Genomic DNA, 12,468 nt, shown 5'->3' with positions numbered 1-12,468 from the left:
TGCTTATCTACACAGCCCTCATAATCACTTCAGTATGAAAGACATTATAATTCATATATTTGAATTAAACCTCTAGGGTACAATTAAAGCAACAGTCACAATGATGTAACTTTGTGTTCTGAATATCCTTTTTCCTTAAGTGTCCTCCATGTGCACACTTACACTTTTTACTCTTCATTTCCCCCCCTTAGCCCTCCCTTGTTCTCCTTCCCAATGGCCTGTATGGCCAACATCACTGAGCCACTCAAAATTAGAAATAATTTACTAATGTGACTAATTTGCTTTGAGGAAATATTTGAGCATGTTATAAATGAGTTAGTAGTTGGAGTAATGAAGCAAATTACAAAGGCAAAAAAGCATTAATCTTATTTTACAAAAGGTCTTTATAGTTACCCTTCCTAGAAGAGGGTGTCTGCATATAAAATAAAATTCAGCTGGAAGAGCAATAAGAATGTTTGCATATGCGTTAGCCAAAGATCTTCATTTAAAATTTGGGATCTCATTATTTGTTCCCCACATTTTTTCAGATATCCTTTATTTCTTTTGTTAAGGTCACCTATCAAATTTAGATTTAAATTTTGGACTACAAATTGAATCTGTAGATAAAGAAAATTTATAAGGGATAAAAAGACTATGAACATGCAATATCCTAAGGTATCATGAAGGTTATCACAAGTTTACATGGGATAAACATCACTTTTTTTTTTCTCATCTTGATCATTTAATAAGCTGATTTGTTTCTAGCCATACCCAGCTCTCCTCTCTACCACTGTATTTTATGCAGTATGTTTTATCCCATCCATGAGACTTTTGATGGCTCACTATTGCCTATATGTGAGGGGCATAAGAGACTCTTCATAACCAAACCTCAGAACACCTTAGTAACATTATCTCCTGCCACTCACACCTATGCACTATGCTCTTACAAGTCCATTCAAAGGAATAAAAAGAAAATATTTAAATATTTACAAATAGTTAAACTCTTTTAATAAAGTGTTGATTTGCTACTATAACTCATAGATATGCAAAAAACTGTACTTCTAATAACCAGTAAAAATTAGTTTTATTAATTATTTTTGTGTGGGGGGTAACCAGGTATTGAACCTGGGATCTCCTGCATACTAGGCAAGCACTCTGTGACTGAGCTACATACCCAGCCCAATTCTCTTGTTTTTCAAAACTGAACATATTTATGTTTTTAATTCATACTTCATCCATATATCATAATTATTTAAGTTTTGCAAAATTTTTATTTTTATATATAATTTTTAGCATAACCAATTTCATATATCTTAAGCTGGTTAATATTTATGTTATTTAGCAAGATGGCTATTTCCCAGTTGCTCTTTTCTGGAAAGCTTTGGGATGTGAAAAACAGATTATCATAGTAGTTAAGACAGTACCTTCCAAATACATCTCTCCAAATAAGTCTGAGTTTAAATCACAACTTTCAAATACTTGCAGGGTGACCCTGGTAATTTATTCATACTGCCTTAATCACACATAAAAAATGGTGGAAATAATAACCATCACATATGATTGTTGTGACGGTTATATGGGCTGATTCACACCATTAATTCTCAAAATATGCAAGTTATTATCAGTGATTAGTATTATTTTTATACAAACTTTAAACATATATATACATCAATATTTTATTTGCTTAGGTGGGGAAAATATGAAAATGATAGTCAATATTGTAATACTAAAACAAGCAATGAAACCATTAAAACATACTAGAGAAACTAAAAAGCTCATTGTTTTGTATTTATTTTGAATATATAGTTAAAAATGATGCTTGAAAAAGAGGACAAGAGTTTTGTCACCAGTAATTCAGTAGATATGTTGAAAACTGTGTGTTACCTTGAGAAAAGAAATAGGAAGTATTGTGATAAGGAACAGTTTGAACATGTAAAATATAGTTGTAATAGCACATTTCTAGTTTGTCTCATTTTAAAAATACAGATTTATAATGAAATCATTTATATATTGCAGTATTGTGTAGGTATGCACAAAGTGTATATACAAGTCACATAAATGCATATACACATACACACACATTTAGAAAAATACCCTTTAAATTATGTTGCAGGTATATGAAGGCTTTCCAAAGTTCCTGAGTAAATCAGTATTCTACATTTTACAATATACTTAGCAAGAATGAGAGCATCCCTATTACTGATGCCTTTTTTCCTGCTGAAAGCACCAGTAATCACTTTGGAAAAATGCCAGTCAAAATAGTAATATTAAGAGAGGTAGGTGTGTGAGAGAGAGAGTGTGTGTGTGTGTGTGTGTGTTGTGTTTTCTCCGCTAGTAAGGCGTCTTTACTGTGGTCAGGTTGATTACATTTTCTGGAGACAGGGTCTTGGCAGTGCGATGCACACATTAACGATATTTACACATTTATTATTTTTAGAATTAAAAGTAGCCTTTAACGTGAACTTGTTTGGAGGCTTTTCCTTAAATGACAAGTAGACCCAGCAGTGTGACTCAACCTTTGTCTGGACTGAAGTGGGGAAAGAAAGGACTCAAACAGTATATAAATCCTGGGTTACAGCGTGGCTGCAGGCCGTTGAACTGGAGCTCCCTGTGGCTTTCTGAGGCGAGAGTGTGTGGAGAGCAGTTCCTTGCCCGCAGCCTGCATCATGCCAGCTCTGTCCACAGGATCTGCTAGTGACACAGGTCTCTATGAGCTGTTGGCTGCACTGCCAGCCCAGCTGCAGCCACATGTGGATAGCCAGGAAGACCTGACCTTCCTCTGGGATATGTTTGGTGAAAAAAGCCTGCATTCACTGGTAAAGATTCATGAAAAACTCCACTACTATGAGAAGCAGTGCCCGGTGCCCATTCTCCATGGTGCGGCGGCCTTGGCCGATGACCTGGCGGAAGAGCTTCAGAACAAGCCATTAAACAGTGAGATCAGAGAGCTGTTGAAACTACTGTCAAAACCCAACGTGAAGGCTTTGCTCTCTGTACATGATACAGTGGCTCAAAAGAATTACGATCCTGTACTGCCTCCTATGCCTGATGATATTGACGATGAGGAAGACTCCGTAAAAATAGTTCGTCTGGTAAAGAACAGAGAACCACTGGGAGCTACCATTAAGAAGGACGAACAGACTGGGGCAATTGTTGTGGCTAGAATCATGAGAGGAGGAGCTGCAGATAGAAGTGGTCTTATTCATGTTGGTGATGAACTTAGGGAAGTGAATGGAATACCAGTCGAGGATAAACGGCCTGAGGAAATAATACAGATTTTGGGTCAGTCTCAGGGAGCAATTACATTTAAGATTATACCCAGCATCAAAGAAGAGACACCCTCCAAAGAAGGCAAGATGTTTATCAAAGCCCTTTTTGACTACGATCCTAATGAGGATAAGGCAATTCCATGTAAGGAAGCTGGGCTTTCTTTCAAAAAGGGAGATATTCTTCAGATTATGAGCCAAGATGATGCAACGTGGTGGCAAGCAAGGCATGAAGGTGATGCCAACCCCAGAGCTGGCTTGATTCCCTCAAAGCATTTCCAGGAAAGGAGATTGGCTCTGAGACGACCAGAAATACTAGTTCAGCCCCTGAAAGTTTCCAACAGGAAATCATCTGGTTTTAGAAGAAGTTTCCGTCTTAGCCGAAAAGATAAGAAAACAAATAAATCCATGTATGAATGCAAGAAGAGCGATCAATATGATACAGCAGACGTACCCACATATGAAGAAGTGACACCGTATCGGCGACAAATTAATGAGAAATACAGACTTGTTGTCTTGGTTGGTCCTGTAGGAGTGGGGCTGAATGAACTGAAGCGGAAGCTGCTGATTAGTGATACACAGCACTACGGTGTAACAGTGCCCCATACCACCAGAGCGGGAAGAAGCCAGGAGAGCGATGGTGTTGAATATATTTTCATTTCCAAACATTTGTTTGAGACAGATGTACAAAATAACAAGTTCATTGAATATGGTGAATATAAGAACAACTACTATGGCACAAGTATAGACTCAGTTCGGTCTGTCCTAGCTAAAAACAAAGTTTGTTTGTTGGATGTTCAGCCTCATACAGTGAAGCATTTAAGGACACTAGAATTTAAGCCCTATGTGATATTTATAAAACCGCCATCCATAAAGCGTCTGAGAGAGAAGAGAAAAAACGCAAAGATTATTTCAAGTAGAGATGACCAAGGCACTGCAAAGCCCTTTACCGAAGAAGGCTTCCAAGAAATGATTAAATCTGCACAGATAATGGAAAGTCAATATGGTCATCTTTTTGACAAAATTATAATAAATGATGATCTCACTGTGGCATTTAATGAGCTCAAAACAACTTTTGACAAATTAGACAGATACCCATTGGGTACCAGTGAGCTGGTTGCATTCATAATTACATGAAATTTCCACACTGTGTTTTTTTTTTTTTTTTTAACATAGAATGCATGATTAAATAAAAAAAAATAGTAATATTAATATTAGATGTTAGACTGTAAAAAAAAATCCCAGAAATAAATCAACTTTAAAAAAGGAAAGATTTATTTTGATTCACAGGTTTGGAGTTTTCATTCCATGATCAGATGGCCCATTGCTTTCCAACCTGTACTGTGGTAGCACATTATAATGGGACCATGTGGCAGAGGAAGGTACTCACCTGATTGCAGTTGGGAAGCAAAAAAGAAAGGGGGCTGAGGTTTCAATATCTCCTTGTAGGGAACTCCTGAAATGATACAACTTCTTCCCTGTAGAATCCACCTCTTCAAAGTTTACCCTGCCCCCATAGTGCCACAGGCTAGTACTTGGGTGAACATAATGGGCTTTTGAGAGACACTTATCCAACCTATAGCAGTAGCTAACATTTATCCAGCCTTTTTCATGTCATGGATCATGACCACAATCCTAAAATTCTTCCACTTTTATAGTCATCCTACCCTATTAAGTATAAACTGTTAACTGCCACCATTTTATAGAAGGGGAAACTAAGGTTCTAAATCAGATTTAGAAATGATTGAAATATAGCAACTCAATATGTTTCCTTAAAAACTGCCTTAACTTTGCAAAAACTTTCACTGGTCTCTATTTTTTTATGAACAGGTGCTTAATATTTTCTAGATAAAAGGCAGCAAGACATTTGTAAATTATTGTATTCAAGAGCCTTTTTTAGTCTCAAGGTGGCATTTTCAGCTGGATTACCTTTTCCTTCTGAACAGCAATAAAATAATTGTTTGTCACATATTGGAAAATTAAGTGCACATTTCATTTTAATGAGCAGAAAAAATATGAAGCTTCATACAGTGAATTAATGAAAGTATAGAAACTTTGATTTTGCCTTTAGATTTTCATGTCAATATTAGAAAGATGGTGAGTGAAGACACTTAACTGAGCATGTCACTTCATTTGGAAATGACTGACATTTTACAGTAGCAATGTAATCCCTATTTGTATTTTCAGATGGTATATTGAAAGTTATCTTCATTAAGAAAATGAATCAATTTCTATGGCTTTATGTTTTGTTTGCAGATGAAAAGTTTGATCAGTCTGATCCTAACTCTATAAAACCTTAAGTAATTATTACAGCCTTCATTGATTTTTCTCTCCTATGATTTAGCAACTCATTTTATGGTTACATAGTTATACTAATCATTATTATATCGCTTTTGTTATTTTTGTCTCTTCATCCAGTTTGAACACTGCTGAGATACACAGACTATATATTAATTTTTTCTTTCCCCTGGGGCTAAATAATCCTAAGCATAGTACATGTTCAATAATTTCTTGATTAATTAAACTATAAATAAGAGTTCTTGATTATAAAGCTCTGCATAGTTAAAATTGGTGTAGCTCTTCTATGTGATATTATTGGTAATGTCTAAACTTTTGATGAATTTTAAAACAAGATATCTATTATAAAATATGTACTGTGATTTTTCGCATTCTCCAAGTAGCACTCATGTTCCCTTAAAAGTTCTCATCCAATTTATGTCTGTTTTTCATTTTGGTTGTTCAATTTTTTTAAAAACAAACCAAAATTTTAAAAATTTTATTTACCTTTAAAATTCCATGTGGCTTTTATTTATCTTCCAAATCAATTTTCTGATCATTATTTTTATTTTATTAGCCCCTGCAGGACTTGTTATGCCCTTTGCCCTTTGAACAGTAATTCTACTGAATATGCACAGATCATGTTACTAAGAGTTATCCAAGCAAATAAATATCACCTGCTGAAGTTTGTGTGTGTGTGTGTGTGTGTGTGTGTGTGTGCGCATGTGTGTGTGTGTGCATGTGCACATGCATTTTTAACAGAATGAAAGAGGAAAGGGAAGTGTTATAGCAAACATTTGGACAAAAAGGACCAATATTAAAATTTGGAGTAGCTTGACCTTATCCTAATTCTAATGCTTTGCCTCTAATGCTAACAGATGGCATATATATCCCCAATGAGCCATTCCATATTTCAGATCTATCAAGATGTCTTATTTAATAACTGATTCTCTTTTGATTCTATTTTTAAAAATGTAAGTAAATAATTGCATGTAGCATTATGGTAGTAGATATGTTAATTCACTTTCAACCTTTCCTTCTTTGGTCTGTTTTCAAGGTGAAAGAGAATGCAGGTAAAGTGAAAAGCAAATGATTCCTTCCCATTGGTTTCCTTCCATCTTCAGCTTAAAAAGTTAACTCTGTACCTAGTCAGAGGCATTAAATAATGTTTTCTTCTACCTAAAATTGCTGTTGAAGCATTTCTTTCCTCTTTGCTTCCAGTTATCTCTAGCCACAGCTTTAGGTAATATTTTAAAAGTTACAAAAATATTTTCTTATGATACGATTACATAAATCCTTTATCTACAAACACAAATCATTCAAGGGTTTGTATTTGAAGTTTTTAAAATAAGCATATAAAGCTAGTAGCTATGTAGCAAACCTATAAACCTATTTGAAATGTTCCTATTTCCCCTACACTTGTAAAAGTATTTTCTGTCTCCCAAACCATAAAAACTTTTTCTGCCTAGGAAGAAATTTCGCCACGGGCTGTCTATTTTGGTGCTAGTCTTGTGCATGGGGCGTTTGGCCAGGTCATCAAATGTACTGCACCTCACCAGCTGCTACTGTTCACTATCCCAACCCTCCCAGAGAGACCTTGAGAAAGTAACATAACTTTCCTATATTTATCCAAAAAACAAAAAAAAAGCCATAAAAATAAATTCAACAGATGCTCATGATGACTTTGATCTTCCCATGCTGATTTTCTTTAAAGGAGATACTTAAAATTATTTGCTTTTTCTTCAATTAGCTTTAGCCACTTAGAAAACCCAAAACATATCATTTTTGAAGACAAAACTACCTACCAACCACCTGCCTACCGATGTACCTATCTAGTGTTTTCTCATGTTCTTGAGTTCTCTAATGATCTATGGCACGGAGCAGCTGGTATCAGCTGGGCCACTTGAGCAATTATGTGTTGTGCATTATACTGAACAAAGAAAAGGGGACATGATAAATGACATCATGTTGTTTGGGTGATTATTAAGTGCCTTTACTTTCACATAGTGAGAAGTGTGATAAACAGAGTTGCGTTTCATGGTTAATGACATTTCCAAATTTTAGAACGTCGGTAAATAATGGAGAAACCTCATTATAAACAATGGAAACTAAAACAAAGAACCTCTCTTCTGACACATGAGAACAAATGACTTCACATCTCATCTATATTTAGAGAATGATGTTGAAGTCTATTCATTTATCCTCTGGTATTCATTTTTGGATAAATGATGGTGCTCTTTTTAAACCTGAAGTCCAAATGGCTTAATACGATAAAATATGTGACATTTTATAGGCATTTTGTAACAAGTCTTGCATGTCACTGTAGTGCAGTTACATACAATATCAATTATTCCCTTAGGTATTATGTAGTTGTAGATCATAAACTTTTAGCTTAAATTAAACATCACAGCTGGTTGCTTTAATTTGATGCATTATGCCACAAATGTTTCAACAGCTTGACTAAAATGAGCCATACTGCAGATTCAAAGAAAGAGCGAAGGTCAGTGCACATGCAGCCTAGTCATTTACAAATTTTCTTTGGGCATATTAAAAAGCACTCTGCAGAGCATAGTTTAATGGAATGTAACCAAACAAAATAAAAGAAAACTGAGCAGAGTATTGCAATGGTGTTTCACTTATGGAAAGCAATACAATAAATTCTTAATCTCATGACAGTGTTTACAATGTACATTTTAAAAATCATGAACATTGGGCTTTGAGAATGTTGTGTACTTCTTCCATTGTGATAACCCTGCCTGCTTTTATTCAAACTCAAAACATCATTAAGACTACAAAGGAAGTCAGAGAAGACAGAAAGAAATGATTGCTTCTGTCTCACTTGCTACCTAGGAAGGTATTTATCTTCCTCAATCAGAAGACAAAAAAAGTAGTCTTTACAGTCATTCAATTTGTGCTCCAAAAACATTTATCCAAGAGCATTGATAATTGTACCATTAAGAAAATTTAAAAAAATAAATTTAAGACTATTGCAAATCTAAGGATGTTCTAGCCTGCAGCAATTACCCCTAAATATTATTGCTAAAGCAATTCATAAGCTAAAATAATTCTATCATATAATATCAGAAATTGAAGTCTCTCCCATCTTATGCAGGGAACATAACAGACTGGAAGAAATTAGTGTGAAAGGTATACTATGATATTTCAAGATTAAAGATTGTAAATGTGAATAATTTCCTTGTTAGTCATAAAACCATAGTTTCAAAACTAAATGAGAAACAAAAGATCTCTGAGAGTATGCTCTAAATATTTAGATAATAACCTTGAAGTTCAGAAACATTTAGTTGTCCCTAATGCACAGCTCCCTTAGTATGACATTTGGAGCCCCACAGAATCACTTTCATTTATCACTAAACCATGCTCATGGCATACTCTTATCTAACCATTGTAGGTGTTCTTTCTTCAGCCACTATTTTAAACACTCTTCTGTTTTATGCAGCTCAGTTGCTGCCTCCCAGAATCATTCTAAAGCCTTTCAATCAAAATAAACTGTTTCTGCCAGGTGTGGTAGCACATACTTATTATCCCAGCTACTAGGGAAGCTGAGGCAAGAGGACTATACCTTTTAGCTGCCTTACCTGGGAAGCTTGTATTAAAATAAAAAATGAAAAGGGCTGGGGATGTAGGTCATTGGTAGAGAGTGCCCAGGTTCAATCCCCTATACTGAAAAACTTATTAAAAGATTAACTGTTCCTTTATTGTGCTATCTATAATATTTGATTATTATAGGATTTTAATTATGAATTTCCTTTTTTGTCTCATGGTAAAGTTGCAGAACATAAACAGGTTAGTTCATCTATCTTTCATCTCTTCTTCAGCTTTCTGTAATAATCAATTTTAGACCACCATGATAAAATACCTGCCATACTACTTACAAAGTAAGGAAGTTTATTTAGCTCACAGCTTTAGAGGTTGAAATTCCAAACAGCATAGGGCAGGTTCTGGCAAAGTTCCCATGCAGATGGCAGATGGTGGGTAGTGGTGTGTTTGTGTGGAAGGAGGATCATGGAGTGAATTTGGAAGCAGAGGGAGTGGGAGAGGCCAGGCTTGCTCTTTTTATAGCAACCTTCTGGAAAGAACTACCAAGGAGTCACATGGTCATGTCATAGGACCATGCTCCCAGTAACCCAGAGCCCTTACACTAGTCCCTTCCCTTAAAGGTGCCACAGCACGCCTACACTTTCAGTCTGAAAGCCTCCAATCACCTCAAGCCTCCAATGGACCCTTGGACAACACTCAAACTGAACCCACATGATAGCACTTTCCTTTTTTCCGTGTATGCAATTAATGTATATTGAGGTGAATTACATCATCATTCTATTCACGTGCTTTTTTTTCTCTTTGTAATGGGGAAAACTAAGAATTTTTTCTGGACAAAATAAGCAAATTATTCTAGGACCAAAGACTTGTTTCTGGCCCTTTACATGTCTAATTAGGTATATGTGGAAAAGTTCACTCTGCTTAAAGTTATTGACATTGTCAGAGTTTGCAACTATTTCAAATTCAAACCATTTGATGCAGGTTTCATTGCCTTTAGTAGCACAAAAAAATTCCCCAATCTTAATTTCTTTTCTTTTCTCAACTTTCCTGTGGGTCAGTGTTTCTGGAGTTGATTTCAGTTGTAGTAGTAATCTGGCTCACCTCACTTTGGCTGTTACTGGGGAAAGTGCAATCAATTGAAAAGAACATGGCACAGCAGAGAATCCAGACTGCAGACCCTGGCTATAATCTTGATCATGTTTCATGTTTCCTAACTTTGCATACTATAATTCTATTTGAAAATTGGAAGAACAATATCTACCTCATAAGTGTTATTGCAAGGAATAAATGAGAATTCTAAAATGGCAACTGATCTAGACAGTGGTACAGAAAATTTGCTAAATAAAGGCAAATCTATTTTCCTCCTTAACTCTTGCTAAATTTGAACAGCTGCTTTAGGTTGAAGAGAGATTAAGGAATGAAGAATAGAAGACAAAAACAAGTAAAAAGGAAAAATCAAATAAAAAATAATTGAGTCTAAATTTTACTCAATTGTTTTTTTTGCAGGTAGTCTTTCCCTAACTATTTTAGTCCCTGTGGAATAAAGCATTAATTGCTATCCAAATTATACATGGCTTAGTAGGAGGAACCCAATTAGGGTGGACAATTCAAAATTCATTTTTCTCAGACATATTATGAAGAGGAACCAAAAAGTTGCTAGATTATAAACTTCCTTTATATTCTCTCTCTTGCTGTCCTTCTGGAAAACCACAATGATATATTATGACTTAAGCCTCATCATCCTGGACTCCTTACCTCCAATGACTTTCTTCTCATAAGCTACCCATGTGTGTTCATCTGGGTGTTACACAGATTATTTTGTAGAAAACTTATACTCCCAAATCCTATTCTATATAACCATAAACTCCTGTCCTTCAGGTGCTTTTATATACATACATGATGCTGTATAGTCCCTGATTCCTATCAAATTCTCCCAGTCAGTCTTATTTTGACATTTTTTTTCACTTCCCACCAATTCTGATTCTTTTCATTAACATTTTTCATTCATTTGTATCTCTACCGGAGTACTTTGGACACATTCAGCAAACGTCACTTTTAGATTAAAAAAGACCCCTCACTTTCCCTTTTCTATGACTAGGGAACAGAGAGATGATAAATAGAATGATATTCTTGGGAAGATAGACTTGTTTTCTAAAATGCATGCTCTAAAATATCAAAGATAAGAGTTCCAAATTTTTACATAATCTTGTATTCCTACCTTGAAAGTATTTACATATTTGTTATCTTTGGTTCTCTCTTAGTTTCAAACTCTTGCACAGATTAAGGGCTCTCTCAAGATATTGATCATTCCTCAATGGATAGGCACATTTACTCTAAAGATTGATGTTTGGGGTATCAATCTTAGACATCTTACTAGTTTTGTGAACTTGGGTAGTATATCTAAGTCTGTACCTCAGATTTCTTATTGAAAAATAGAAAAATAAATAATTTTGAAATTTTATAATTGTGAAGCACTTACAATAACTCCTATCACATTAGTTGTCATGTAGGTTTTCAGTATTATGACCATTACATTTCCTTCTAGAGGTAACAAAAAATGATGCCATCAAAGAAAAAATAAAAAGGATTCTTTTTCCAAATATCAAAATATCCTCAATGGCATTACCTTCAGAGGTTTTGCTACCTAACACTTTTCTATTCTGAGCATTTGAATGTATTTGAGCATTTATCCTGTCACCTAAGTTTCACTGCCTAAAATCTTCCATTGGCATAACATTGCAAGTTCTGGGGTATGTGAACATCCCAGTTTGAAGGAATTAAAATATCATCTCCTATTTTCATTTTAAATAAATCTTCATTGTCTAAATTAAATGACTAATATAAAAACTTCAGGTCTGGCTGAGGGTGTTTTAGCAGTGGACAGGGGAATCCCAAACTACCACATCCTGGCTGTCACCGAGGTCAGGTCTGGTCTCACATATGCAGCCAAAGACAAGACACAAATGAAAGCTCTGGAGCTGTTAGCCAAGGAGACTTCTGCAAGGGCAGTGATAAGTCAGGGGCCTTCATATCAACAGTCAGGATTTAGTTCTTGGGACTTCTATAAAGCAGGATGGTAAAAAACCTATTTGATTTTTGAATGGAATCAAATGTGACTTTAGGAATAAATATTAAAAAAAAAATTTCAAAGAAGCACTGTCCTATATCCATAGGATATTGAAGATTTTTAATCTTTTTATTTTTAAATAAGACATTTTAAATTTCTATACTTTACATGACCCTAATATTGTTCCCAGAAGACTAAATATATAGGAGAACTGTTTATTTACTAAATTTCACTCATTTTTAAGTCAAAACCATCTGCTTAAATTGGAGTATTTATCACTTAGTAGAAATTTCTCTTCCTGAGAATGAATAAGTGAATAAG

General features: G+C 35.0%; 2 protein-coding genes and 1 long non-coding RNA gene across 12 annotated transcripts in view; all 3 read left to right on the top strand.

Annotated features, from left to right (window-relative positions):
- CCSER1 (coiled-coil serine rich protein 1) overlaps positions 1-12,468 on the top strand; it is a 1,261,997-nt gene that overhangs the window by 667,471 nt on the left and 582,058 nt on the right. The gene's annotated exons all lie outside the window — the stretch shown is intronic.
- On the top strand, positions 160-10,955 carry LOC306669209. Its single transcript, XR_013766058.1, has 3 exons — positions 160-665; positions 1,841-2,255; positions 4,464-10,955. It is a non-coding gene; the product is annotated as an uncharacterized lncRNA (long non-coding RNA).
- LOC306669208 (MAGUK p55 subfamily member 7-like) lies at positions 2,500-4,397 on the top strand. Its single transcript, XM_079153095.1, has one exon. It carries the CDS (start codon positions 2,646-2,648, stop codon positions 4,380-4,382), a length of 1,737 nt encoding a protein of 578 aa, XP_079009221.1. The 5' UTR covers positions 2,500-2,645; the 3' UTR covers positions 4,383-4,397.

The sequence above is a fragment of the Sciurus vulgaris genome (assembly GCF_902686455.1).
Source record: "Sciurus vulgaris genome assembly, chromosome: 9".
Taxonomy (NCBI): Eukaryota; Metazoa; Chordata; class Mammalia; order Rodentia; family Sciuridae; genus Sciurus; species Sciurus vulgaris.
Note: the sequence above shows the minus strand (reverse complement) of the source record. Positions and strands in the feature narration are given on the sequence as shown.